The sequence below is a fragment of the Dunckerocampus dactyliophorus genome, chromosome 17 (genome assembly GCF_027744805.1).
Source record: "Dunckerocampus dactyliophorus isolate RoL2022-P2 chromosome 17, RoL_Ddac_1.1, whole genome shotgun sequence".
NCBI classification, from domain to species: domain Eukaryota; kingdom Metazoa; phylum Chordata; class Actinopteri; order Syngnathiformes; family Syngnathidae; genus Dunckerocampus; species Dunckerocampus dactyliophorus.
The window spans coordinates 9,342,181-9,369,265 of NC_072835.1; the positions used below are offsets into that span (position 1 = coordinate 9,342,181).

Sequence of the window (27,085 nt, forward strand, 5' to 3'; positions counted from 1 at the left end):
ATAGCAAATGCTGTACATATCCAACAGAAAGAAAAACGGCACCATCTGCTGGCACACTGCTCCCCTCCCCTTGATGCAAACTCACCACTGGAACTCTTGCAGGGGTGAGCGCTACTGCAAATTGCGGCATTGATCCCATACCAAGTAAATATAGGATCAGTATTGCAGATACCGATACTTTATATTTGAAATTTGTCAAGATTATTCAGTGATTTTGCCTACAATACAACACAAGTACAACAATGCAACCGTATCAAAATCAATACCATATAAATACTGTCCCAGCATTACTTACACCGATACTTTATACTAGAATTTTTTCAAGATTATTGATGATTTTACAACAATGTAATCGTATCGATCCGATACCTAGTAAATACAAGAGCCTGTGTTGCCGATACGGATACTTATCCAAAACTTTATACCAGTGGTTGTCAATTATTTTCTATCCCGCGCCCCCAGGGAATGGAAATTTTTGTCAAATCCCCCCGATTTGAAATGCTATAGAGAAGCGTGAAGAAATGCAAGTAGAGTGTAGCACTGCATTATATTATATAACTACTATGGGTTGTTACGTAACAAATGATAACAACAGTAAACATAGAAGACAACTGAAACATATCCATCTCATCACTGTAGCATCACTCCGACGCTGATATTGATCGATCGATTGGATCTTCAGCGCTCGTCACTGTGCTATCAAAAGGACATCATCCTTCTCAGGAGTAGAAACAAAGACATCACAGTTAAACGCCTATCTTAATTGGATCTCAAGAGCGGCCGCGTGGGCTTTCCTTTGCGGCCATATACTGTAGGTTTTCTGCATGACAAGAGATATCAAGTGTGCATATGGGCCAATGAAACATTAATGTGCTTTAATGGGTTCAGCCTGCGTGGCAAATAACTAATGACATGTATTGTACAGTATGCAGGGTGAAAGGACCAGTAATTATTGATGTCATCTCTCAAAATAGAGCAGCACTGACCTGAACTCTTTACATAAAATGCAGGCTGTGTTGCACAAATTCATGTCCCAAGCATTAACTATTAGACTTTCTGATGACCTGATGGAGGTGTTAAAACTTTGATTGGTGCACATATAACACCGCCACAGAAGTTAACCATTATTTTCTTTACATAAATACAGAGATAGAGATAGTTGTGTTACAGCATTGTATTGCACGACATCAGTTCCCTGTCACATAAGTGGATGTTGTCAGGGTAACAGGAAGGATGGAACTGACTGGAGTTTAGTTTGTATTGCAGAGGTGACACAGGCACTATTGATCTGCACTGGGAGGCTGTGACTGGCATTAAAATGAGGGAAACACCATACGTATATACATGTTTTCTTGGCCTAAAATCCCGTGTTTAATTCCGATTATAGTCAAGATCAACAAATTAAAGGAAGAAGCACACCATTTAATGTGCTTCATAATTATCGGTATCAGTATCGGCAATATTTGAGCAATGTACATGGTATCGATTCCATACCAACATTTGCAGTATCGCTCACCTTACAGTAACGGCCAACTTTGAGCGCAACAGCGGGATACAGCGCCCCCGGTGGTGACGGTGTGTACGTGTGTACCTGCTCCTGTAGATCATCCATCGCTGCGCTATGATGACGAGTGTGAAGCTTCCCTCCCAGCTAAACAAGCGTCTGCTCCATGTCAGCATCCGCTTGCTGCATCTCTAATCCGCTCTGATGTCACCGTGCTGGAGGAGGAGGGGCTCAGCTCTCTATGTTAGCCGGGCAACTTGTCGTCTGGACGGACTAACACTGCCGCAGCAAGCCGACCGAGCGACTGAACACAGGGGGCAGAATGTGTGTACGGCCGGAGATCCTGTACTAACAAACAGGTAATGACTTTGTGTTTAGTGTGTGTTTGTGAATACACGATGTTGTGTTCCGACACCTGCTCGAGTGGAATGTACGGAGGCTCATCTCGACAGGTGACATCTTACATAATCTGAATACATCGCTTCACTTGCATGTGTGTCTCTTGATGTATTTATTTCCTAAGTCCAATTACATTCATCTCCACTCACAACATTATGTACATTAAAGTACATTATTTTTTATGCTATTCTGTTTTCTCATGGTTTAGTTTAAATGCTTTGCTTTAGCATTTATAACATAACAGAATCCTTCAAGGCCATTGGAAGGATTTAAGAGGCGAATGAGGCCTTCAAAATAAAAGCGCTGTACTCTTTGACAAAGACACGAAGTGCTAGGAGTGGGCGATACTGCAAATTTTGGCATCAATACCAAGTAAATACAGGATAAACATTGTCAGGACACATACGTTTGACTTAAAAATGTCAAGCTCATTGAATGGTTTTATAATTTCGCCTTTAATTTGTTGATCATGATCATGATCATGATAGATCAACAAATTAAAGGCAAAACCTTCATCCTGTTTCATTGATTACAATCGATTGTAATCAATAAAACAGGTTGAAGGTTTTAGGTAAACAAAACATGTTAGTGAACATTTTGACAATATATGAATACAACAATAACAGATCATGTTATGATATCAACAAAATAATGCAGTTATTCATTTTTATTACAAACTGTAAATCATGCAAAAAGTTAACTAAATCTACAAAAACTCCTATTAGATCTCACTCAGATCCTTTGGATCCCCCCCCCCCCAAAGCCCTCCTGTGTCCAGCAACTTATTCACTCAGTTTGTAAACTATATGTAAACATAACAATGTCAACAATGTAACCATATCAATCACACAGCAAAAACTGATTTTAGTGAAAATAAACATGGAAGATAAGTGAAAAATACTGAGCTCATTGCGCCATCAGTGCAACCCATTGCCACAAATAGATTGCAGTCCTGTGGGAAACCGCTGATGCTACCCTTGGTGTCAATACTATCACTGTTTGGATCGATCCACCTCCCTTAATAAATATGCAATGTTGCAATGTTGCTGCCATTATGCTGGCACAATACAAGAAACACAATTCAATGCAGGCCATATGTTTGCTGAGTAAGTATGTGTGTGTGTGGGTGAGAGAGAGAGAGAGAGAAAACAATCCAGAGAGGATGAATGATGCACTCAATATTTAAAAGGTAAAGAAGTGGGCACAGAGCAAATTAAAACCATCTATTATTCAGTAACAGCATTGTATGTACAGTATAATTACTAGTGCTGTCAAATGATTATAGATTTTAATCAAATTAATCACAGTTTTCAAATTAATCATGATTAATCACCAGTTGCAACAATGTGCAAAATGTGCCCTTTTTTTTACTGTATTTTATGAACAAAAAGATAAATGACATTATATATTTGTATGCTCCAAAGGAACCGACAATTTAAATCATGCTAAAAGATACCACACATGTCATCATACACACCAGTCTCTTTCATGGTAGCAAAACATTTGAATCACACTTTAACTTTGTTATTATGAGACATGAGGGGCTGCGCTCAAAGACACCACATAATTTTTTAAGTAGAATGCACTGTTTTGAGTGTAGATTTATTTTCTGGGATTTTTAAAATGCAGCAAATTGTCCAACAACAGTGACACATACTTGCGTATTCAAGAGTCAAATTGCATGCTGACTACGTCAAATTCATTGGCAGGTCTGCACTAATATTCAAAGTCCTCCCTGCCTCTCACATACCCCCGACAGTTCACCGCGCCCACATCCCCCCAAGGGGGGCCTGCCCCACTATTTGAGAAGCATTGATTTAGACCAAACATACACGCATAATAAAGACGTTGTGTTGTTCAGAGTGTCCAGGAATGCACCTCGCTGTAGTCGAGTGACAATGAGGTTGTGTCGTTCCGAGGGGGACAACAGACGAGTTTGTGAGTTGGAGATGCCGCACGGTGGCCGGTGCTTGGCATGTTGGCCACACAGTCAGGAGATCAGGAAGAGTAATAATTTAAAAATATGTGATAATACAGGTAAAATGTTCAACATGCAAGCACCACTGTTAGAAAAGCCCACATTTTTTGACATGTTTATGTCTTTATGGTTCATTGATAATGTTTATTTTTTTGTCAAGCGTTGCGATTTCACACTTTGTTCGTGGTTTTTGAATACACCATATTTTTGTATTGTGAGATGCAAAGGTTTGTTTGGCTCCGGAAGCACTAACTTCGACAGTCAATCATCTTACATTACTGTATTATTCATCAGTGGTGAGTCCCTACACATTTTATACTTTAAATGCGTTGAATAAGTGTGGGAGGCATATTTAGAGTTAAAACCTGGATTGTGTTGTGGGTGAACAGTGGCAATTAAAGAGATCTGGGGAGGGTTCTGGAGCTGAATCTAATGTAATCATTTTTTTGCAATTGTTGATCCGAAATCATTGGAGAACGTTAACGTCAAGTGAACAGAAGGGTTTGGGGGGGTGGGGGGAATGTGGGCTGCGTGTATGAAAAAGACATTTTTATGGGCGTACCAATTACTTGCAGTGTTTCGCAGGTGGTCCCGGAATGCAAGCACATTTTGCAATGCCGCTATCATTTTACTTTAAGCAGGAGTGTGTCTGGGTTCTTATGGGTTGAATAGCTGCAGGTTGACAAATGTTTGAGTCAGCTACTGTAATTGGTTTGTGATAGTGTGAATGTGAGTTATTTTCCTACCAGTCCAGGATGTAGTCCACCTCCTGTCGTGACCATATTTGTTATACTGTAACTGGATAAAGCTTCATTTATGTAGCACAGGTGCACAATGGCATTACAAGATCGCACGAGTGGCCGGTCATTAGTTGTTAATAAGCAATAGTTGTGAAAAATGCCCCTTGTTATGCAATCTTTGAGTCTATGGGTGCAGAATTGGATAAATGACTTAGCCTGCGTTAAACAAGCAAATACTCAGCTGATTTGAATGTTGAGGGGAGTCAAATGAAAGCATCATATTCACCATCAAAAATGCTTGAGCCTCAAAATTGAGACACTCTCAAATTTAGGATCACGTTATTGACACTCTTAGTGCGATTACTGATGACTCAAGGTCCTCAGCACGTGTGTTGGTGTCAGTGGGTGTTTGTCAGGAGTGGATTAGCGAGTTAATGGGTTAGTAAATCCCCCTCCCTGCAGCTTTCACTGCATCCTGACAGATGGAAGTGTAGCACTTAGCTCTGCAGATGCACCACCGCTCTGCTGGGCCATCTGCAGCTTGGCCAAGCCCTCCTCAGTGAGCCTCTTCCCAAACCGCCCAGCGTCTGGCGTCCGGCTCTGAACTCCAGGGAGGGAGGATCATCTATCAGACTTCCATTCTGCCCTGGCAGTTGGGTTTGTGGTCAGATTACTGGGTCAACTTTGGGGAAATTAACATTTGTCCTTGTGTTTTTTTTTTTATTATGTTTGTTAGATTACGAAACCCACCACCCACCACTTTGGCAAGACCATGAACCTCAATTTTTCCTTCTACCTTGACTATTATTTGCTTCCAACTTTGTGGTTACAATCTGGGGAATGAGTGGTGCAGGTTGCAGGATGGCGTAGCCACCTCAACTGGTCTTGGGCGGCCAAATCTGGTTCACGTCACGAAAATGACTGTAAAGAACAAAAATAATCTAGGCTAAGAAAGTCACTAGGAGATAACGAGATAGATAAACCAGTACAGTCGTCCCTCGCTACAATCGCAGTTCACTTCCTCACTCTATTGTGGTTTTTCAAAAATGAATCATTCATAAATGATCGGGCATCAGTTATGACATGTAACTTTGGTGAGGCATAACATTAGATTACATTACTTCAACACTACACGGAGTCAGCCATGGCATGTCTGACATGACAGTGAAAAAAAGTTGTCCTATTGCCCGTGGAAGTGATAAATATTTGGCTTCTTACTTTGTCTTTCTTCCTGACTTGGTTTGAAACCCTTTCTTAAGTTTAGAATAAATAAATTGGAGGCTAACTAGTTAGCTCGCTAGCATGCTATGCTAGAAGCCGTGGCCGTCTCTTGTGTTTCTGCAATGATCCCGTAGCCTGCGCATTAGCAGTGTGCCGTAAACAAAGAACAAGAGGAGTGTAACACCCCTGGGAGTGTTATTTCATGTCTATAGGGATCTAATAATGTTAAGAACCATATTTAGAAAGTCAGAAACAGGTTTTATTTGTTCCAATTACGAACCTTTTGAATCCTACTTCACTTATTCACTTATCGCGGTTGGGTCTGGATCCAATTAACCTCGATAAAAAAAGGGATTACTGTACAGTACATGGGACTAGTTCACAGAAATAAGTCTCAGGAAAGAGCGATCAGCAACACGCAGTGGCATGGTTAAACAAGGAAACCATCTGCCGTCTTTATGCTGAATATCCGCAATCAAGTGTGTGCAGGACAATCGCCCGCAGACACACTCCAACATCCTCCCAGAAGGATAGAAACTGTTATCAACAATTTATAATCATCAACATCAACATCCGATTTATCAACATCCAGTTTCATATTGTCTTCAATCACTATACTTGTACTTTTGTATAAAGCATATAGTGTATCTCATTGAGCACCTTGGAGAATCTATTTAAAAGTTTCCACATTATCCATTACAAACATTACCATTTTTTGACCATTTTGTTACTTGCGATCAGCTTACACAGTTTATCCTTATTCAGGAAGTCTCCTCTCTCAGCGCGATCATGGCAAAGGCTACTACAGGAAATAACTGATGGATACTCTGATAGCCTTGTCATAGTTCATCGGTATCAAAAGTGACCCTGTAAGTCCCAGTACAGTTATTATTCAGATCAGTGGCCTATCCATCGCTCTGTGTCAAGTCTCATCTCACATCAGAGAAATGTCCCTCCTCATCCTCCCGTCCTGTCTCCTCTTTGACCTTTTGTCTTCTCTCGTTCTGCCAGCTGCTGGTGGATGCATGAAAATGGATGGAAGTTCACCAATCATCCATATAAGTCACCGGGGATTTAGTATTAATTTTGTGGAGGCTTCCATGCAGTTTAAGAATAATTTCATTCAACTGGAGTATAAGCATGCCAGGTCAGTCCAGCGCCTACATTGTGATGGTAGAAGGGAGCGTTTCCCTCACTAAGTTCTGGGCGTCTGTTTTGATAACATTGTCACACTGGGTGTAGGAATGTTCCTAGACGAATGTTCCTAGCTTCACTGCAATTTCCTCATCTTGAGCCTGAATTACCAGGGTCTTCTACTGGTTGTTGGCAAGGAGTGCCTGCTATTTTGCCTCTATTGCTTGAAAGACACATTTTCCAGACTATATGTCACATCAGTCAAAAAATGGGTCCCAAAGAGGAAAAAATATATATAAGTCGCCCTGGACTATAAGTGTTTTTTGTTTTTTTTATTATTTGACAATTATTTGTCAGAATGTTCTCAAAGAAGACTTACTACATGACATGACGCCTGGACGCATCCCGGTCTATAGAATGTTATCAAACTGTTGTGCTTTAACACCAAAACTTCACTTTTATATCCACAAATGAAATATAATAGACTGAAAATCATACGTGTGTATTTAGTTAGTTAGTGGCTGACACAGCAGCTACAGTCTCCAAGCTAGACATAATTAGTGTCCTAATAAACAACACTGCTGTCTAAAATACCACATTTCTCAACCCAAACAGGTATCATATCATTATAGTTCAGGGTTTATGCTACATGTAAGTGATCGTGGTGGTGCACCGCTACAAAATAAAAGCCACCGCGTTTTAAAAATGTAAATTTTTTAAAACCTTTTTTTTTTAACAATTTGAAGAAATATATTGTATGAATGGATATACTGTATATGCGATATAGATACCTACTGTATATAGCTTATTATTTACACAGATATTGACCATAATTAGTTTGAAAACGATTTAAAATATCCCAAAAAAATTTCACTGCGCTTTATTTTGGAATCGCCTGTGCCTGTGCCTTGCTGGCACTTGCGCATGCGACCAGATACACGACATGTCTTGTGTTGACTCTCACTTTGTTTCTTATTATCGGGAGAATGAGCAATACCCCTAAAATGTGTAGTCAATTGACGGCAGCTTGTCATATGCTATCGATGTCATATGCTATCTCATTCCACTTTCTGGCATTTTTGTTTAAATGCCTGGCTGGCGGCATCTAGCTAGCTTGGAGCTACAAGTGGCTGTTACATTCATGGGATACATCAATCATTGATCATCATCATAACTTACTTTTTTAAAGTGTCACCTAACAGTCTTGCTCTCTTGTTACCAGCGCTCTGTTGGCAGCCCTCTCTGCAACTTTGCCATTAAATTAACAGTTTTGCAAAGTTCTTGGTTCCTGTTCTGCTAGTTGTTGAAAAAAGTTAAATAAATAAGCTAATCAATAAATAAGTCATGAAAAAGACCTATTTGTCATTTTAAAAAGAAGTTGCAGACACAGCGGCAGCAGTACACCTCCCATGTAGCCCACCACCACAGCTTCAAAAAATCAGAGGGGAAACCCTGTAGTTGTACATTATTTACAGACACAGTCTCCAAGGCAGACGCGTATTATAATGTATTTCGTAACAAAAAGTTTTCAGTATGCGATGTATCATTCAATTTGTGTGCCTAACTGAGTCACAAGCTCAACTATTGGGGCCACTAGGTCTCGTCAAAAAAGCAACCACTACCACTTTAAAGGCAATAAAGGCATAAAGGCAGCACATTCTAAATTATATATATTTTGATATGTAAGTCACCAATCTAGGGTGTACCTCGCCGCTCGCTCTAAGTCAGCTGGGATAGGCTCCAACATTCACTAATATGTTTATAAATTGCAAGTTTGTGTCAGCTGTTTGTAATTAGCTCATGTAAACACCCTCGTTGAGCAAAGAAAGACAATTGGTTTACTTTTTGCAGACTCAAACATCCTAGTCTTTGTTCAAAGGGTCACTTTTACACATTTTCTTTGGCAGTTTGTGATTAATTGTCATTCATTGAATCTACAGGGTAAGTTCTAAAGACTGGAGCCACATCAACACACTAAAATGAGCCATAAGTACCCGGACGAGGGGAATGGGGAAGTAGGTGAGGAACGCCCAGTAGCCTTGGTTCCTCAGCGTACTAGGCAGAATAACGGATCAGTGCCTGGAGAACCCCCTATACGCCGAACCTGGAGACCGTGTCAGATGCACAGTCAAGATGGAGAGTTGAATTCCCACCATCATCATCACCATCATCATAAACAACCATCTCATCACTACCACCCACACTCAGCTCGTGGTCCACCACGTCAACGCCATCGGCGGTCATCACTGCAAGGGCAAGGCCAAAACCAGGCTCAGTTTCCTGGTACGGTACAAGATGTGGTGCCTTCCAATGAAAGTCAAGTCGATGAATCACGTCCTGTCCATCAGCTTCGCGCAGCTGTTACCCGTTACCGCCGCCGTGGTGACCCAAATCCAAGGCTGAGAGGTCACAAACAGAAGCCACCAATCAAAGAGATACAGCAGACTTTATCAGGTGCAGAACCCAGAGAAGGTCCTGCAGACATTGCAGAGCAAAACATGACAGACAAATCTCTAAAGGACCAAATACAGGACAGAGGATCTCCCTACCAGACTCCTGTTGCTGTGGTCACCCCTACCCACCTCACATCAGAACCAGCACATCTTGACCAGCAACAGAATTTCCAGGAAATTGCCGTAGTTTGTGAAGACGACATGAAGGAAGTTAAGGAGAATGACAAGCCAGAACCTTCAGAGGATGGAAGAGATCATCACTCAACCTCAGATAACTCTATCTGCAGCCATGACACATTTCAGACAGTCCACGATGAAGCAGATGTTCATGTAGTCAAGGAGGTGGAAAATCAGGAGGAAATCATGGATGGTGTTCTCGATGCTGAAGCTCAGGGAAGTGAAATCACTGATCTCTGCTCGGACACAGAAAGCGCTGCTTCTCTCAGTAATGATGGACCTCTCCACAGCCCGCCTCCACTCCAGTCCCCTACGCCTCCATCATCACCTGATGCTCCACTTTTCCCCCAGCTGGACCACTTCAGTGAGGATGCCAGTATGAGCCCTCTGCCTGACAATTACCTGCTGCCTGAAGATGAAGACGAGTGCTCCGAATCACCCTCTGAATATTACCCCAAGACCTATGCAGACTTTTATACAGAATCCCACCAAAAGTCTTACCTCGAGTCTGTTGAGGAGTCAGAGACAAAATGCCATCGCAAATCCTTTCCAGAAGCCCTTAAGACATCATATTCTGAGGCACTCAGAGAACCTGGCATGCAGTCTTGTCAACAAACTGAGCCATATGAGGCCCAGCAGGAGTCCCATCGTGAGCTATTTACCAGCCATAGACAGGAGAATGTACAAAAAGCCTCCCCTATCAAGGGCACTTATTATGCACCAAGGCGCGGCAGGGATCGAGGTTCTCATCCCTCCCATGTGGACAGCTCTGTCGGCTGCAGGCTGCACCACTATGACGCCCAGTCTGATGGAGAGGGGGGTAGTGCCCATCAAAGCCCCATCCAGAAAAGTTTTTGGAATGGACCTAGACAAGCAGATGCACTGACCAAGCATCTACCTCCTGCACAGAACAGACCAGGTGAGACAATGGATGAGGTTGGTCCCAATGCAGAGGTATCTGGAGACACCATTAGCTTAGTGATAAAAGACATCAGGGAGGCCATCGAGGAGGTTAAGACGAAAACTGTGCGGTCCCCTTACACACCAGACAAGCCTGTGGAGCCCATTTGGGTGATGAGGCAGGAAACCAGCCCCACAGAGGAAGTCAAGACACTACAGATGATGGCAGGCCATGTAAGTATGACCCTCTTCATTCTTGCTCACTTGACTTAATGTTTATAGTCACTTTCACCACACTAAGGTCTGGTCCAAATGAATATGTTGTCCCTGTGCTCATGTGGGCTCTCTATAGGTACTCCGGCTTCCTCCCACAGTCTAAAAACATGTATTGTATTTTAGGTTCATGTAGACTCCCAATTAAACATAGTATGAGTGTGAATGTTGGTGTGTCTCTCTGTCAGGCCTGTGGTTGTGGTCTGTCCAGGCTGCTAGCTGGGATAGGCTCCAGCCTTGTGGTGAGCCTGTGGTTTTGAAAGTGGTTGATTTTATTACTCTTATCCCTCATATCATAATTTTCTTGCGTTTATCCGGGGTCAGGTGGGGGGGGGGCAGCAGCCTAAGCAGACTTCTCTCTCCCAGGCTGCTTTGTCCAGCGCCTCCCGGCAGATCACGAGTTGTTGAAATAGTCTCCCCGTGTCCTCGGTCCTCCCGAGGGCTCCTACCGGTCGGACGTGCCCTGAACGGGGAGGCATCTGGGAGGCATCCTGACCAGATGCCGAGCCACCTCTCAATGCAGAGGAGCAGCGCCTCTACTCTGAGTTTCCCCTGGATGACAGTGCTTCTCACCTGATCTCTAAGGAAGAGCCCAGCCACCTACAGAGGAAACTCCTTTTGGTTGCTTGTACCAGCAATCTTTTCCTTTTGGTCACTACCCAAAGCTTGTGACCATAGATGAGGGTAGCATTGTAGATCGAATGGTAAATTGTGAGCTTTGCCTTTCGGCTGAGCTCCTTTTTTACCACAACGAGCCGACGAGCCCACATCGCTGCAGAAGCCGCACCAATCCACCTGCTTTCTTGAACAAAATAGTATAGTTCAACTACTGAATGTTTGGTGACACATTTCTACAAGAAATTGTGGCTCACACAGTCTTTGATTTATTGCACTGTGTTTTTTCAGACTTAAGTAGTCTGTTCTTCCTCCTTTGTTTCCTTTCTACAGTCTTCTCCTGAGTCCCTCTCCCAGTCAGCGTCAAGGTCTCCATCTCAGCATGCATCATTGTGTGATCAGGAGTCTGGCAGTCCGCTGAAGGACGAGTCATCCAAAGTTCTCCATTCCCAACAACATCCCGAGCACCAGCCTCAACGCAACAACCATCAGCATCAAGGCCGCCAGTCACAACAGAGGGATGTGGCTAAGCAACCTCAACCACACTTACAGCCAAATCTACCACAACAACAGCAGTATCACCAACAGAATCAACAACATCCACCTCAACAGTCGCATCAGGTTCAGCCTTCACCACAGCAGCTGTCTGTCCAGGAAGTGAGTGTCCATACACCTTCTGTCCAAACCTTTTGCACTAGCGGCTGCATACAGAAAAATTGAAGGATGCAGGGGGCCACTTTGATGCATTTTGTGCAATTAGTCACTCACACTGTACACAGAACACATTAAGGGCATTAAATACAGTAACAGAACACTAAATAAAAGAATTAAATGAAAAAGTAATGAAATAGAAGTAAAATTAATAAAAAAAATTAAAAGCCAACCTTTCCATTGCAATAATAAGACCACTTTGCTCCTTGGTTATTACTGTCACTTTCATAGGAGCAGATCCTTTCACATGTACTGACTCTGGCAGTTATGTGTAGTGTAAAGAGTTTTGAGATTTCCGAATGTCTTTGAATGTAACTGTGTGTGAAGGAGTAGGAGGACGGCTCCATGCAGAGGGGACATTTTAGTTTGCTGATGTTGTTTTATCGTGGTGGTTCGAGCAACAGTAGACAGTTTTGTATTAGTAGTAAAAAGAACAACACCCTTACAACGTCGGGGTAGACGTTACGATACGATCTTTATCCTAAATGATGGCCGCGACAGTCCGTTGTTGAGAGTAGTGTGGCTGCATGTGAGCTCCACAGTTCAGTCTTCCACTGTAACTTGTTCTCAAGTGATTCTCGTGTTTACAGGCAAAAATTAAGTTTTCAATGGATTTATGGGAACAAGAAAACCGTATTCCATTTGCGACACAGTCCAGTGCGGCATGTTGATGAGAAGGCTTCTGAGACAAATCTCTGTAATCTCTTAGCTCCACGGGGTGTATGTATAAAAAAAAAAAAAGACAGTCTGACAGTCTTAACATCTCAACATGGGACTCCAACAAAGGTTTGTGGGAAATCATGACCCTAAAACTGAAAATAAGCCCTGAATAATCAATGCTTATTATTCAGGGCAGGTTATTCTCTGCAATAAATACATTTGTGTGGATACCAAGGAGACACAGCATTCATAAGAACCTTCCACAAAATATATTTTTTGTGTCTTTTTACAGATACGCAGATCTCTTCCTCCATTTCCCACATTTGTGGATAGTGAGTAGAACACTTCTCACATTCTCACCTCCACCCCCATGATTACATAACAGTGTACATTACAATTCTACAGTTTTAGGTTTATTAATGTATTCACACATTTACCAAAATTATGGCCAAGCTGAATACGTACTATAACTTCTTAACTATTTAAAAAAATATGTTTTGTTGTGTTTGGTCACGGAATGAAAATATGAGGTATTCTTCAGGTTAAATTTATTCCAATGCACACAGTCTTCCCAAAAGCTGATATAATGGCCAAATGCTCGTGTCTAATGAGTGCGTATGATCTGCACAGTCCCAGGACCATGTGACCCTGAAGATCTGATTGATGGCATCATCTTTGCCGCAACCTACCTGGGCTGCACGCACCTTCTTTCAGAGAGGACTCCAACAAAGAGCGCCCGCATGGAGCAGGCGCAGGAAGCCATGAACAGAGTGCGGGTAAGGACAGTATACATATTTAGCTTAACACTGTATGTTCTTTCAAAAAGTATTTCACAAATAGCACATTTTTACAAAATAAGGACATGGCCATGATTGTTTCAGCTGACTGCCAGGAGTAATTCTGTTAAGAAGTGAGCAAAAAACGATTACTTATGATTACTTATGTTGCAATCTGGCACAATATAGAAAATGAAATAAAAAAGAAATGAATGTGACCTTCTTGGGATGCCACCCTAATATAATAGTAGAGGGAACACTGCTCTGTCTCCTCATTCCTGCGGGTCCCTTGGTTTTATGTAGAAGAATAATGCACGGGTCATTGCTGCTGATCCACAGTCACACAGCATCCTCTCCTCAGCGCTAGTGGATCTTACATAAAATTTTAACCAGTGAGCATCCACAGAGCAAATATCCCCCCTTCTGGCTGCAGTCCCTGCACATGATGTCACGCATGCTTTCAACCCAACATGCAATACTTAACACTTTAACTAAGCTGAACTCTTTCTGGATGCTTGAATGACAACTGTGAGCATCATCTCTATGAAGGCCTGAGAAACTGTATAGTAAGAAACATACCGTATTTTCTGAACTACTGTATAGGTAGTATATATGGAATATAAGTTGCATAAGTCAAAAAATGCATCACAAAGAGGAAAAAAAAACATACAGTATATAAATTGCACCGGACTATAAGTCACATTTACTGGTGTTTATGATTGAGATATCATCAGAGGGAACTTTTCTTTTATTAGGAGAGTCATGGCTACGTTCCTAACAGCATTAAATTCACAAGACAAAGCCAGCGGGAGGGAGCAATGTTTACATCAACAAGGAAACAAACTAAAGCTACAAAAGCTGAAATAAGTCTAAATGTTCATGTATATGCTACAATACAAACTTACTTAATAAATGTTAGAATGATCTCGAAGAAGACACTTTTAATATGTGACACCACACCTGGACGCATTTCGGTGTGTAGAAATATATCAGCCGTATTCCAACACCAAAAAGTAATTTTTGTATTCACAAATTGAAACTGAAACGTGACTGAAAATCGGACGTGTGTAGTAGGCAGTGACTGACACAGCAGCGACAATCTTCAAGATAGACATAATTAGTGTGGTAATTAAACAACACTGCTGTCTAAAATACTGTACATTTCTCAATCCACGCAGCGTCATATCATTATAGCTGCACATTACTTACAGACACAGGTGCTCCTCACGTAGCAAAGATAAAGTGGTGAGCAGACGTCTCAAGCTACACACATAGATGCGACTTCCATCTTTATTACTCTGATTACGGATAAACTGACTCGGCAGTAAGATTTCTATATCTATAACAAAAGTTATCTGTTAATTTGTAACAGCTAGTTATGTAGAAAAAAAGTCAGTAGTTTGATGGCTTTGCTCCGTGTCCTGAACTCCACTACAGTATAGAAATGCGGGTTTTGTACATTTCCGCCTGTAAAACTATTATTTCATGAATCATTACAAAATGTGACTATTGCAGAAAACTTTTTAATATGTTGCCTTGACTTTGGCTGCATTGTCTTTAAAAATCATTTTCATTTCTTGTATATCGGTAATGTTTGATACCAAATGCTAGCATTTGTAGTTATCTAAAGCGAGATTCACAAACGAATTTGTGCGGCGTCTACAGCGATGCAGACTCTGCATTGATTTGTTGTGGTGAAGAGGGAGCTGAGCTGAAAGGCAAAACTCTCACTTTACAAGTTGATCTACATTCCTACCCTCACCTACGGTCATGAGCTTTGGGTAGTGGCCGAAAAGACAAGATCGTGGGTACAAGCGGCTGAAATTCGTTTTCTCCGTAGAGTGGCTGGGCTCTCCCTTAGGGATAAGGTGAGAAGCACTGTTTTCCGTGAGAAACTTGGAGTAGAACTGCTGCTCCTCTGCATTGAGGAGCCACATGAGATGGCTCAGGCAGCTGGTCGGGACGCCTCACGAACGCCTGCCTGGGGAAGTGTTCAGAGCATGTTCAACCGGTAGGAGGCCTTGGGGAAGACCCAGGACACGTTGGAGAGACTATGTCTCTCAACTGGCCATGGAACGCCTGTTCTGAGAAATCTTCCCTGCTTAGGCTGCTGCTCCGGCGACTCGACCTGGGATAAGCGGAATAATTTTTTATGCTGCTTATCCTTATTATTATTATTATTATATATAATTATTATTGTTAATTTACAGAAATGAAATTTTGCAAACTACCTCTTAGAAAATGTTGTTTCTATGTGGTCCTTCCTTGCCTAAAAGCTAAATTCCGCTCTTTGACTGTGCAGGCGGCTCAGAAGCAAGCAAAGAACAGGAAAAAGGTAAATTCTCTTCAGCCTCTACTTTTAATGGAAGGTTGCTTTCAATGGAAGTTTGGATGAATTGATGAAGATTTTACAGATTTTGCAATCTTCTCATCAGCATGTCGCTTGTATCCCTGCAGAGTCCTGACAGTGAAACTCCGCCCACTGCTGAGGTTGATCTTTTCATGTCCACGCAACGAATCAAAGTCCTCAATGCAGACACTCAGGTTGAGATACATTAATACACATACTAAGCTATCATTTCTATTGTAAGACCTGCTGAAAATGTACTGTCCTGCCCTTACATAGGAGTCTTTAATGGACCTGCCGCTTAGGACTATCTCCTACATAGCTGACATCGGTAATATGGTGGTCCTGATGGCCCGGGGGAAGATGGTCCGGTCTCGCAGCACGCACGAAAACTTGGACACCACGGCTGAGCAAACCACCATGTCCAATGATGACAGACGGCTCTACAGGATGATCTGTCACGTATTTGAGTCCGAGGATGTAAGTGTAACCCGCCTGGGTCTGCAGAATGAGAGTCGAGCGCCATCCAGCTAAAAGCCCGAGCTGTCAACTTGATCTCCAGCACGACTCTCAAGGCGTCAGGGAGTGAGGTTTACCAACATACTTTTGGACACCTGCACAAGCTGGAATCATAAAAGCATTGCTTTATTGTTTGGTGTTAGCAATGTTTGCAATTTATCTTGCTAGGTCCCACACTTTATATACAGTGGAACCCATTTAAGTCCACCCCGTTTATGTTGACAATCTAAGTACTCCAGCTCAAAATTAAAAATAATGAAATTAGAATGAAATAATGTGTTTTACGCTGTATCTAAGTTCAGGCATGGGTTCCTTTAAGGAATGTAAATAAATTATTTACGTTGTCTCATGATAAAACTCGCCCTCTTTTTCTCCAGGCTCAGCTGATTGCTCAGTCCATTGGTCAGTCCTTCAGCGTGGCCTACCAGGAGTTCCTCAGGGCCAACGGTATCGACCCAGAGGATCTGAGCCAGAGGGAATACAGCGACCTGCTCAACACTCAGGACATGTACAACGACGACCTCATCCACTTCTCAAAGTCAGAGAACTGTAGAGATGTAAGTGCGCAAGCAGGTGGCAGCAGAGTGCTGAGGACTTTTATATCGGGTTCAAGATTCACTTTACATGTTTGGTTTGCTAGAACATTTCTCCCCGTCTCTCTCTCACACATACACCCCCCCCCCCCCCTCCCCCCACACACACACACAGTATATTGCACAGGTATTATTATAAATGCAATCAGTAGTTTTTCAAACATCCTACACTTTAGTGCGGGGTGTCCAAACTTTTTCCACTGATGCCTCATACTGAAAAATGAAAGGATGCAAGGACAACTTTGATCATTTGTAAAGCAACAGAGATAGATATGCTAAGAAGTTATACTGTATATACAGTATTTCAAGAAAAAACTGCATCTCAACTTTGTGATATAGGTGAAAAAGCTTATTAGTATAAATTTCGGTTTCGCTCCCCCCCCATTTTTGTTTTTCAAATATTTCAACCTTCTTAAATAATCTTCATAAATTTTCTATACGTAATATTATGACTTTATTTCTGTTATATTATACATTTTTCTCCAACTTAACGTTCCAAAAATTCCAACTTTATTTTGTTTATTTCTCATATTATTGCTCACATGTTTTTCGATTAATATTTCGACTCTATGCTACTAAAATGACATTATTATTTCTCTTTTGAATACGACTTTTTTCTTGTAATATTTGGACTTTATTCTCGTATTTTTTCGATACCTGTTTTTTTAAATTTTCCAACTATTTCACCATTGTTTTTGTAAATGTTCTCCTCGTAATTATGACTTTATTTCCATTATATTTTCACTTTATTCTCATAACATTATAACTTTTCCTGCAACCTAATTTTCCTAAAATGTTTTTCTTGTAATATTATGACTTTAAAAAAGTAACGTCTTTCTTCTTTAATACTGTATTTCAGATTCATGCTACTAAAATTACATTATTTTTCCTGAACATTACAAAGTTATTCTCATAAAATCACGATTACAATTACAGCGTATTTCTCTTCTCTAGTTTGACTTTATTCTCATAAAATAACTGCTATTTTTTTCCTTTTTTTAAAGTTTTCTTGTTAAATTATAGATTTAGAATGTGCCGCAGGCCAATAAAAAAAAACAGCCACAGAGAGCTGCATACTTACAAATCAAAGGGTGCGGGGGCCATTTTTATATGTTTTTTTTTTTTTTAACATAACAAATGATACATAAAACAGGCTGCATCTCAGCTTCATGTTATAAGTTACCGTACAATGAATATTGCTATTATAGGTGTTGTGAATATTTACAACTTTTTCTTCCCTTTTTTTTTTTTTTTTTTTTTTTTTTTAGTTTTCGTGTGTAATTATATTTTTAGAATGTGCCACAGGCCAATAAAAAAACAGCCGCGGGCCGCAAATTAGCCCCTGGGCCACACTTGGGTCACCCCTGTCTGATAGCATTTTACTTGGATTAAAATGTAGACTTTTCCGGTTCCTAATAACTGCTTCCTTTATATGTACTCTGGAGGTTAGACTGTTAGGGAGTTCAGACGTCACATTAAATACAATGATTCCTCAGTTTTCGTTCCAAAAGGCTGAATATGACCTGCTATATGCATATTTAAGCAGATTTTACTTATTTGTTTCCTAAATTAAGCATTTTCAGGACTAAAAATGGCTGTAGTACTGTATGTATGTAGTATTCTACACTGGTCACGAGGTGTCAGTAATGTTACATTGATGAGACAATAATCACAGGGCGTACTGTACAGCACAGGACGTTTAAAGAGCTGATGCTAACGTGTGAGTCTCTGTTATGTCTCATGTGACAACATGTTTTATTGAGAGTAACTATAGTTTTGCATGCAGGTTAAAAATGCAAAATAAGTATAAATGACAAATCCATCCATCCATTTTCTATACCGCTTCATCCTCATTAGGGTCACGGGGGCATGCTGGAGCCTATCCCAGCTGACTTCGGGTGACAGGCGGGTACACCCTGGACTGGTCGCCAGCCAATCGCAGGGCACATATAGACAAACAACCATTCACACTCACATTCATACCGATGGACAATTTAGAGTCGTCAATTAACCTAACATGCATGTTTTTGGCATGTGGGAGGAAGCCGGAGTACCCGGAGAAAACCCCCCCACACACACACACGGGGAGAACATGCAAACTCCACACAGAAATGCCCAAGGGAGAATCGAACCCAGGTCTTCTCATCTCCAGACTGTTCCTGTGTTGGCCAACGTGCTAACCACTAGACCACCGTGCGGCCTAAATGACAAATGAAAGAGAAAAAAATAAACATTTATTATAATTGTTACCCTCCTTGAATACGACAATGAGCGAGGAATGCACACTTTCTCGAATTCAATAGTGTTTCTCACTTTTTATCAAATTGCTGGCACTCGCAACTTTACGAAAACTGGGGCAAAATTTGTGAAAACTGAATCACATGGCAAGTGATAAGCGAGGTACCACTCTACAGTATTTGAGAGGCTTTTCTCCAATGGTCTTAGGTAGTTCAGATGAGCAACTGCATTGGGGGTTACTGCTGTAAAAGGGTCCCACAAAATGTTCCTCAACCCCCTTTGAAAGGTCATCCCCTGCGGAGAGGAGAGACTGGTCCAAGTTACCTTTGTCTGGATTTGTTTCGTTGCTCTCAGGTTTACATCGAGAAGCAGAAAGGAGAGATTCTGGGCGTGGTGATTGTGGAGTCGGGTTGGGGATCCATCCTTCCCACCGTCATCATTGCCAGCATGATGCATGGTGGCCCCGCCGAGAAGTCCGGTCGACTTAACATAGGCGACCAAATCATGACCATCAATGGAACCAGCCTGGTGGGTTTGCCGCTCAGCACCTGCCAAAGCATCATCAAGGTATGGTGGCTTTTTCCAAGCAAACTTCCTCAGTTTTCTGTGGAGAATCTGACTCGGTCTTCCCTCAGGGGCTGAAGTCTCAGTGCAGAATCAAGATGAACATTGTCAGGTGCCCGCCCGTCACCATGGTGCTCATTCGCAGGCCGGACCTCAGATACCAGCTGGGCTTCAGCGTCCAGAACGGCATTGTGAGTATGTTATGTTCACGATTATGTCAAGTGCCTCCTGTTAAACGTGTTGTATCACATGCGTGCAGATCTGCAGCCTGATGAGGGGAGGAATCGCTGAGAGGGGCGGCGTACGTGTTGGTCACCGCATCATCGAGATCAACAGTCAGAGTGTTGTGGCGACCCCCCATGAAAGGATTGTTCAGATCCTGTCTAATGCCATGGGAGAGGTATAAGTCCAAACCAATGCATAGCATAAATGGTGTAGACCAGGGGTGTGCAAAGTGCGGCACATTCTAAAAATATAATTTGAGAAGAAATAAAAATAAAAAAAACTGGAAACCTGTAAAAATCAGCGGTAAAAAAAAAAACCAACGGCAAAAATGGGAAAAAGGAGCAATGACTACCTCATGCTAATAAGCTGTTTCACCCATATGAAAGCTGAGATGCAGTTTTTTCTTGAAATATGTCTAACTTTTGAGCATTTCCACAAAGTGGCCCTTGCATCTTTTCATTTTTCAGTAGGTGGCCCTCCGTGGACAAAGTTTGGACACCCCTGGTGTAGACGTACAGTTGCATTTTCTTCTTCTGCCACGCATATCAGTGATAGATATGATATCTGTTAAAATAAAGCCATCATAAAAAAAGAATGGATAACAAAATCAGCAATAATTATTTACCTCACTGTCATTTTTATAGCAAAGCTCAGCATGCTTATGGAAAGAGCTTTCTAAAACAAATCACTGACAATGTATAAAGACATCATTGGAGTAACAATGTTGTCTGTCTTTGCTGCAGATCCACATGAAGACAATGCCTGCGGCCATGTACCGCCTGCTCACAGCACAGGAGCAGCCTGTATACATCTGACCTTCATCACATACTCTTCATCCAGCTTTCACTCCTTCAACTAGCTTTCACCACGTCGCATCCTGTTTGACATCACGCAACCTGCCTTAATCTGTATCGTGCACAACAACATGGACATCAACGCCGTGACAGACTTTTTTTAGTTTTTTTGTCCTCAAAGCCGCGTGTTCCTGTGTGGTGGTACAGTACACGGGGCCAAAGAGAAATCATGGGTCTCATTGTGCATAAAGTAGGCAGCAAAACAGCGTAAATGTCACTTTATAAGTAAATAAAATAGCTGTCATATGTACACTAAATATGTTGGCCCTAAACATTGTCAGGACAAGCTCAATGTTGAAGTAAAGCATCAAAGCATACACAATTCTACCGAATAAACTCAGAAAATGCAGGACAAGTTCGTTTAGTTTGGAATCATTTGCACAATGACATTTGTAATGCAAATGAAATTATTGCATTATTAGTTAGTCTCACCCTTTCTGCTACTCTCAGTTTGAACCCACATATGCACAGTGTTGCCAACCTGGCGACTTTGTCGCTAACTCTGGCGACATTCCAAACCCTGTTGACGACCTATTATCTCAAAAGCGACTCTCCCTGGTATCTGATATTTGGGGACTTACACATATTGTTCTGAAGTTTGTGTTCTCACTGAGAGGTCCGCCCCGCCCCAAAGTCAGCTCCTACGGCACACCGAGAGCAGAGTGGAGCTCTACGCATCCATCACACGTGCGTGAGGCGCGATGACGCCATGGTGGATCTTGCCCTGTTTTACAGAGCAAGATCTAAAACGTAAATGTTTCTTAATCTTCATGAAATTACTACTCATTACCTCATTGGGAGTTGCTCACTTACCTGTCAGTGTGTCAGAACATGTGATGGACGATGGAAGGTCGTGGGATGAATTCAACAAGTAGTCCAAACTGTAAGATAAAAGGTGGAGGCTGGAGGCAAGTCTGGATGTAATTATTACACTGTCTACACTTTGCACTAGCAGAGAAAAAAATATTAAAATTATTTGACAGTATTCCCTTGTTTATCATGGGGGATAGGTTCCCAAAATAGCCCGCAATAAGGGAAATCAGCAAAGTAGCCAACTTCATATATTTTTTTACAATGATTATATATGTTTTAAGGCTGTAAAACCCCTCACCATAGACTTTATACACTTTTCTCAGACAGGCATTAACATTTTATTACATTTCTCTCATAGAAGTTCAAAACTTTGTTTGAATTTTAATGATCAACCTACAGGTAGGACACAAGAAATTATTAAGTCACTTACGGGTATTTTTTTTTGTCCTATGACCGTGCCTTTTCATCCTGGCGCCAGTTTTGTATCCTTGTTAAAACATATTGCTACAGTCCTTCGAACTGAGGAGTAATTTACAAGCTAGCAAGCAAGCTAGCTATGACACAGGAGACACGCAGGCGGCAGGAAGAAGATTGATTGACAATGGTCTACAGCCAATCAAGACGCACAAAACAATGGGCGGTGCAGACAGGCGAGCAAGGGAAGAGATAGGACACTCAACTTCCCACTGTGCAATTCTTCTTAAAGGGCCAGAGTCGGCTTGTAATAGCAAAACAGTGAATCTGCAAAAGAGGGAACACTGTATTTTGATGAAGTGACGGACAATTTTAAACCAAGAATTACGTTTATTTGTTGTTCTAAATGTAATTAAGTTTTTTTTTACTCACTTTTTGTCTCTCCTATGAGGTTATGCTTTTTCCTACAAAACATCATAGGCAAGTAATATGCAAATAGCCGATGACGTCATCTAGCGACTTCTGGGACAGCCAATAGCTACTTTTCTTACTGAGTTGGCAACAGTGTGTATGCACTCAAACAAATTAGCGTAAGTACGGAAGTGTGCTAATTGTCACACGTGTCTCACAAGTTTACGAGAAAAAAGTTGTTGCCTCAGGCCAAAGGTCACACAAATACCCCCTTTTCATAGCTGTCTCAAGCAATGCCTGTTACGACAAAGTATTTAAATAATCTGAGATGTTGAGAATAAAGTCGTAAATTTACGACTTCTCGTAATATTGTTTTTTCTCATGAATTTACGAATTTATTCTCAAAATCTCAGAGTAAAAAAAAGTCATAAATTTATGACAAAGTCGTAAATACATACTGTACATTTACGAGAAAAGTCAAACATTTATGACAATTAAGTCAAAAATTGATGACTTTTTGAGAATAAAAGTTGTAAATGTAAGAGAAAAAAACTATGTTGCAGGCATTGAGATGAGACAGCTGTGAAAATGAAGGATTTATGTGACCTTTGGCCTTGGGCATGTGGAGGGGGTGGTGTAAGGAAGGCGGAAGTGAGAAGTGCTCAACTGCTCTGTTTTGCTGCCACATTATAAAATCTTGCCTGAAAGTAGGAAGAAAGTTTCCTTCCTTCCTGAAGAGCTACTGCATGCTCTATATTCCCTCTGACACATAACATTATGACTTTTTTCTCCTAAATTTACAGCCTTTTTCTCGTAAATTTAGGACTTTATTCTCGTAAATGTACATTATTCTTGTAATAGTGCGACTTTTTTCTCGTAAAATTACGTGCTTTTTTGGGGTAAATTTACGACTTTGTTCTCATAAATTTAGGACTTACTTCGTACTTTATGTCGTGCTTCTCTTCCTTTAAAATTGTGAATTCCACACGAGTTAGTCCCACCCTCTGTAGCCAAAATGGCGTTGATTGCAAGTTCATCACAGAATACTCACCATTTGGGGCGTGTCGTGCAACATCCGGGTACTGCGGTACTTCTGAAGCGTGAACACACTTACGCACTCAAAATGCTAATAGTAAGTTTGGAAATTGAGACACAGCCATAGTTAATGTAAAAAAAAACAAAACCCAAAACATTTATTTGAAATCCCCCATAGCAGACAAAGAAAAATCAAAAACGTTCATTTAAAAGAGCACTACCATGATTGTCTTATACCATATACTGTACCACATTTGATTGACTTGAGAATATATTTTGTTTGAAATATAAGAACAGTCGATGGTTGCAAGTAGATAAGAAAATATACTGTTATGATCAATAATTCAAACTAATTAAAACCTGAAATAATTTTTAAAAAAGCATTCATTCAAGATTTGGAACTATATTCTGCATATTTTAACTGCATATTTTTGCCCTTTTTATTCATTTATTTTTAATAGATAAGACAACAGAAGCAGATGGCGTAAGACAAAACAAAAAGTTCCAGTAAATTATGACTCAAATCAGATCATTTTTAAGCTTCTGGGGTTCAGTTACAGTATCTGATGAAAGATTTGTTCTTATTATGATAAAGGCACTTGAACATATGCTGCTTCCCAGAATGCACGCACACACACGTATTCTCTAATAAAGTGGAGGTACACGTACACAAAAAAATCACATGACACAACTACATCTCAAAACCAATATTGAAAGAAGTTTGTACAATGCGAAACAAATAAAAACCTCAACTGCTCAGAACTAACTTTGATTCCCTCAATTTGATGTTCATACAAAATATATATATTTACTTTTTCTATAAAAAAAAAAACAAGCACAAAGAGAGAAAAGGCATCCACACTACAAGAGGGGACAGAGGGTAACATGATTTCTTGTCCCGCTAGGAGACAACAACCCCGCAAAGATCACCAGGTTAGTTTCTTCTACAAAAGATGCTTGACTGTTCACTAAACAATGTTTACATGAGATTAAAAAGTAATATATACATACATAGAGAAGCAATGAATACAGTACGTTTGTAGTTAGGACAGGTTGTGTGGATTGAACAAAGATGATGTAGAACACTCACACAAAAGAAAATGTGCAGTGCAGTTCATCAGTGTGTCATAATCGGGGTTTAAAAAAAAAAATACTACAACTCAGTGTCTTTGTATTTCTGGGGGTTGTAGTATCCTCTCTTGTTGCTGTCAGCCAGCTGTCTGCGGTACTCTGCCTCGTCTTCTTCATGCCCTCTGCTCTCAGGGTAATGCTGCCTGGATGGAGTCTGTGGCTCAGGGTTGGAGCTGGAACTGTTAAGATAGAAACATGCACATGCACCCAAACACACACAAAGTGAATCAAGGAAAGGCTGATAAATAGAGGCTGCATATTTCTGACAATGGGACCCCACGCTCTCACCCTATTGGCTGAGGACGGTTGAGATTGGGTTTGGGCAACTTTATCGGGATGGCGTAGATGTCCGGATGCTTCTGGGCGATTTCCAACTGTGGAGCGAAAGCAACAAGACCCAGATATGTCAGAACGACTTTCAGGAGGGGGGGAAAAACACCCCAAGACATCTTCCTTCTGCATGGAGTCATAGGATGTGTTTCCATTCGAACAATTCCACTAACCACAATTGAATTGAGCCTTGATGGAGATCTGTGCTCCATTACGTGACACTCTAGTTCAGGGGTGTGAAAAGTGTGGCCCGGGGGCCATTTGCAGTTGCACATTTTAAAAATACAATTAAACAAAAAAACTAATTGGGGAAAAAAAAAGAAAAAAAACAGCAGTGATTTAATGAAAAAAAGGACACTAAAGTCATAATAAGAGAACAAACTTGTAATCTTACAAGGAAAAAAGTTGCAATTTTATTAGAATAAAATCGTAATAACAAGTGAAAAAAATTAGAAGCATAAAGTTGAAATATTAAAGGAAATATTTATTCAGAATTCAAAATAAAATAATTTTTTTTTTTTTTTAAATACCAAATCAAACAACATTGCAATTTTTGGAAAATTGAGTAAAAAAGAAGAAAATAGTTATAATCTTACTAAAACAAAGTAAAAATATTATGGCAATAAAGTCATAATATTATGAGAAAAAGAAAATTTACAAGAACATCAATTAAATATTTGGAAAATGAAAAAAAAAAAAGAAGAGCCTTGCTTTAATGAAGGATTTTTGAACCCTTTTGCATCATTCTCCTCCATAAGTGCACAATTTGTCAGTTGCGAAACACGGGACAGAAGGACGTCTGCAAAGTCTACCATGAAAGAATAAATGACCTACTGTATGTTCCTATGCCAAAGCTTTGCGTGCAAATGGCAGATCCGTTTAGTTTCCTTTCCTCGTTTGCTTTTATTGACATCACTACCACATTCATTTTGCAAAAACACACAAGCGATAATGATCAAGTTAATACTACAACACGTGTCAACATGAACTGACCCATTTCCCATAGAAATGACCCTTTATGTCAACAAAAGTGGTCGACTATTTCAACGTTGACTTGAGAAGGCACTTTTTAGTAATAAGAACACAGTGGAATGGACACGGTGGATTAATTTGGTCGACTTAACCGGGTTTCATTGTACAGTCACGGCCAAAAGTTTTAAGAATGGCACAAACATTAATTTTCACAAAGTCTGCTGCAATTTGTATATGCTGTATAATTGCAAAGTCCCTCTTTGTCATGAAAATGAACTTAATCCCCAAAAAACATTTGTACTGTATTTCGCCCCTGCCAGAAAAAGACCAACTGACATCATGTTAGTGATTCTCTGGTTAACGTAGGTGAGAGTGTTGACAAGGACAAAGGCCGGAGATGTAGGAAAAACATGACAAGAAGTAGGAAGTGAGAGCACATGGAGGAGTGTAGCGCGCAGAGGGTTATGCATTGTAGGGAAATTTCAACACACGCGTGTACGCATGCACACACATAGTTCAGCCCCAAATGTGAAAATTGTAAATAGTTCTTGGTGTTATACTTGATAGAATTACAAAAAGCTGTTTTTCTCCCTTTTCTAGTCAGGAACTGAAACTTACATATGTTCTACTGATGATTACTAAAGACCGGAAAAAGGTAGAAACAAACATTTTCTTTCTGATGAAAGGGGTCTAATCTTTCTTTTGGTAGGTTCCATGCTTATATATCCATAGAACATAATATTCTGTGTGCCTTGAAAAATAAGTCAAAATTGTCTAAAATGGGCGGTACTGAAGGGGTTTTCTTTTGAAAAATGGCTGACATTGAATGACTTAATGGGTCTTACAGGATACCGTAGTACCGAGTACCGTAGTACGTAGTACCGAGCGAGCTCTGTCCTGGACGGTCCTCTGGACTCCGTGGAGGAAGTGGGGGAGAGAAGGATGTTGCCTAAGATGACATCCATCATGAACAACACCTCTCACCCGCTACATGACACTGTGCGTTCCCTTAGCAGCTCCTTCAGCAGCAGACTGTTACACCCACCGTGTAAGAAGGAGAGGTTCCGCAGGACCTTCATACCGACCGCTGTCAGGCTC

General features: G+C 40.9%; 3 protein-coding genes across 12 annotated transcripts in view; 1 reads left to right on the forward strand and 2 right to left on the reverse strand.

Annotated features, from left to right (window-relative positions):
* The window catches only part of LOC129170479 (MAM domain-containing protein 2-like), a 43,161-nt gene extending 20,311 nt beyond the window's left edge, over positions 1-22,850 (reverse strand). For 2 of the 3 annotated variants that reach the window (XM_054758130.1, XM_054758129.1), the window contains exon 1: positions 1,592-2,432. The gene's annotated coding sequence lies outside the window, so the exon portion shown is untranslated. Of the gene's footprint in view, positions 1-1,591; positions 2,433-21,462; positions 21,606-21,694; positions 21,763-22,124; positions 22,436-22,540 lie in introns of those variants that run through there. The other variant, XM_054758128.1, reaches the window with a different exon arrangement.
* On the forward strand, positions 1,565-25,927 carry LOC129170477 (amyloid-beta A4 precursor protein-binding family A member 1-like). The gene is made up of 13 exons (XM_054758125.1): positions 1,565-1,863; positions 8,917-10,740; positions 11,728-12,051; positions 13,058-13,097; positions 13,396-13,541; positions 15,844-15,876; positions 15,999-16,085; positions 16,168-16,368; positions 16,785-16,964; positions 19,593-19,805; positions 19,874-19,993; positions 20,062-20,202; positions 20,771-25,927. Exons 2-13 carry the CDS (start codon positions 8,956-8,958, stop codon positions 20,840-20,842), a joined length of 3,342 nt encoding a protein of 1,113 aa, XP_054614100.1. The 5' UTR covers positions 1,565-1,863; positions 8,917-8,955; the 3' UTR covers positions 20,843-25,927.
* The window catches only part of tjp2a (tight junction protein 2a (zona occludens 2)), a 48,463-nt gene continuing 45,723 nt past the window's right edge, over positions 24,346-27,085 (reverse strand). For all 8 annotated transcript variants that reach the window (XM_054758123.1, XM_054758119.1, XM_054758117.1 and 5 more), the window contains 2 exons: positions 24,974-25,059; positions 24,346-24,864 (listed from right to left, as the gene is read on the reverse strand). In XM_054758123.1, coding sequence (XP_054614098.1) covers positions 24,708-24,864; positions 24,974-25,059 — 243 coding nt within the window. In that variant the 3' untranslated portion in view covers positions 24,346-24,707. The remainder of the gene's footprint in view (positions 24,865-24,973; positions 25,060-27,085) is intronic.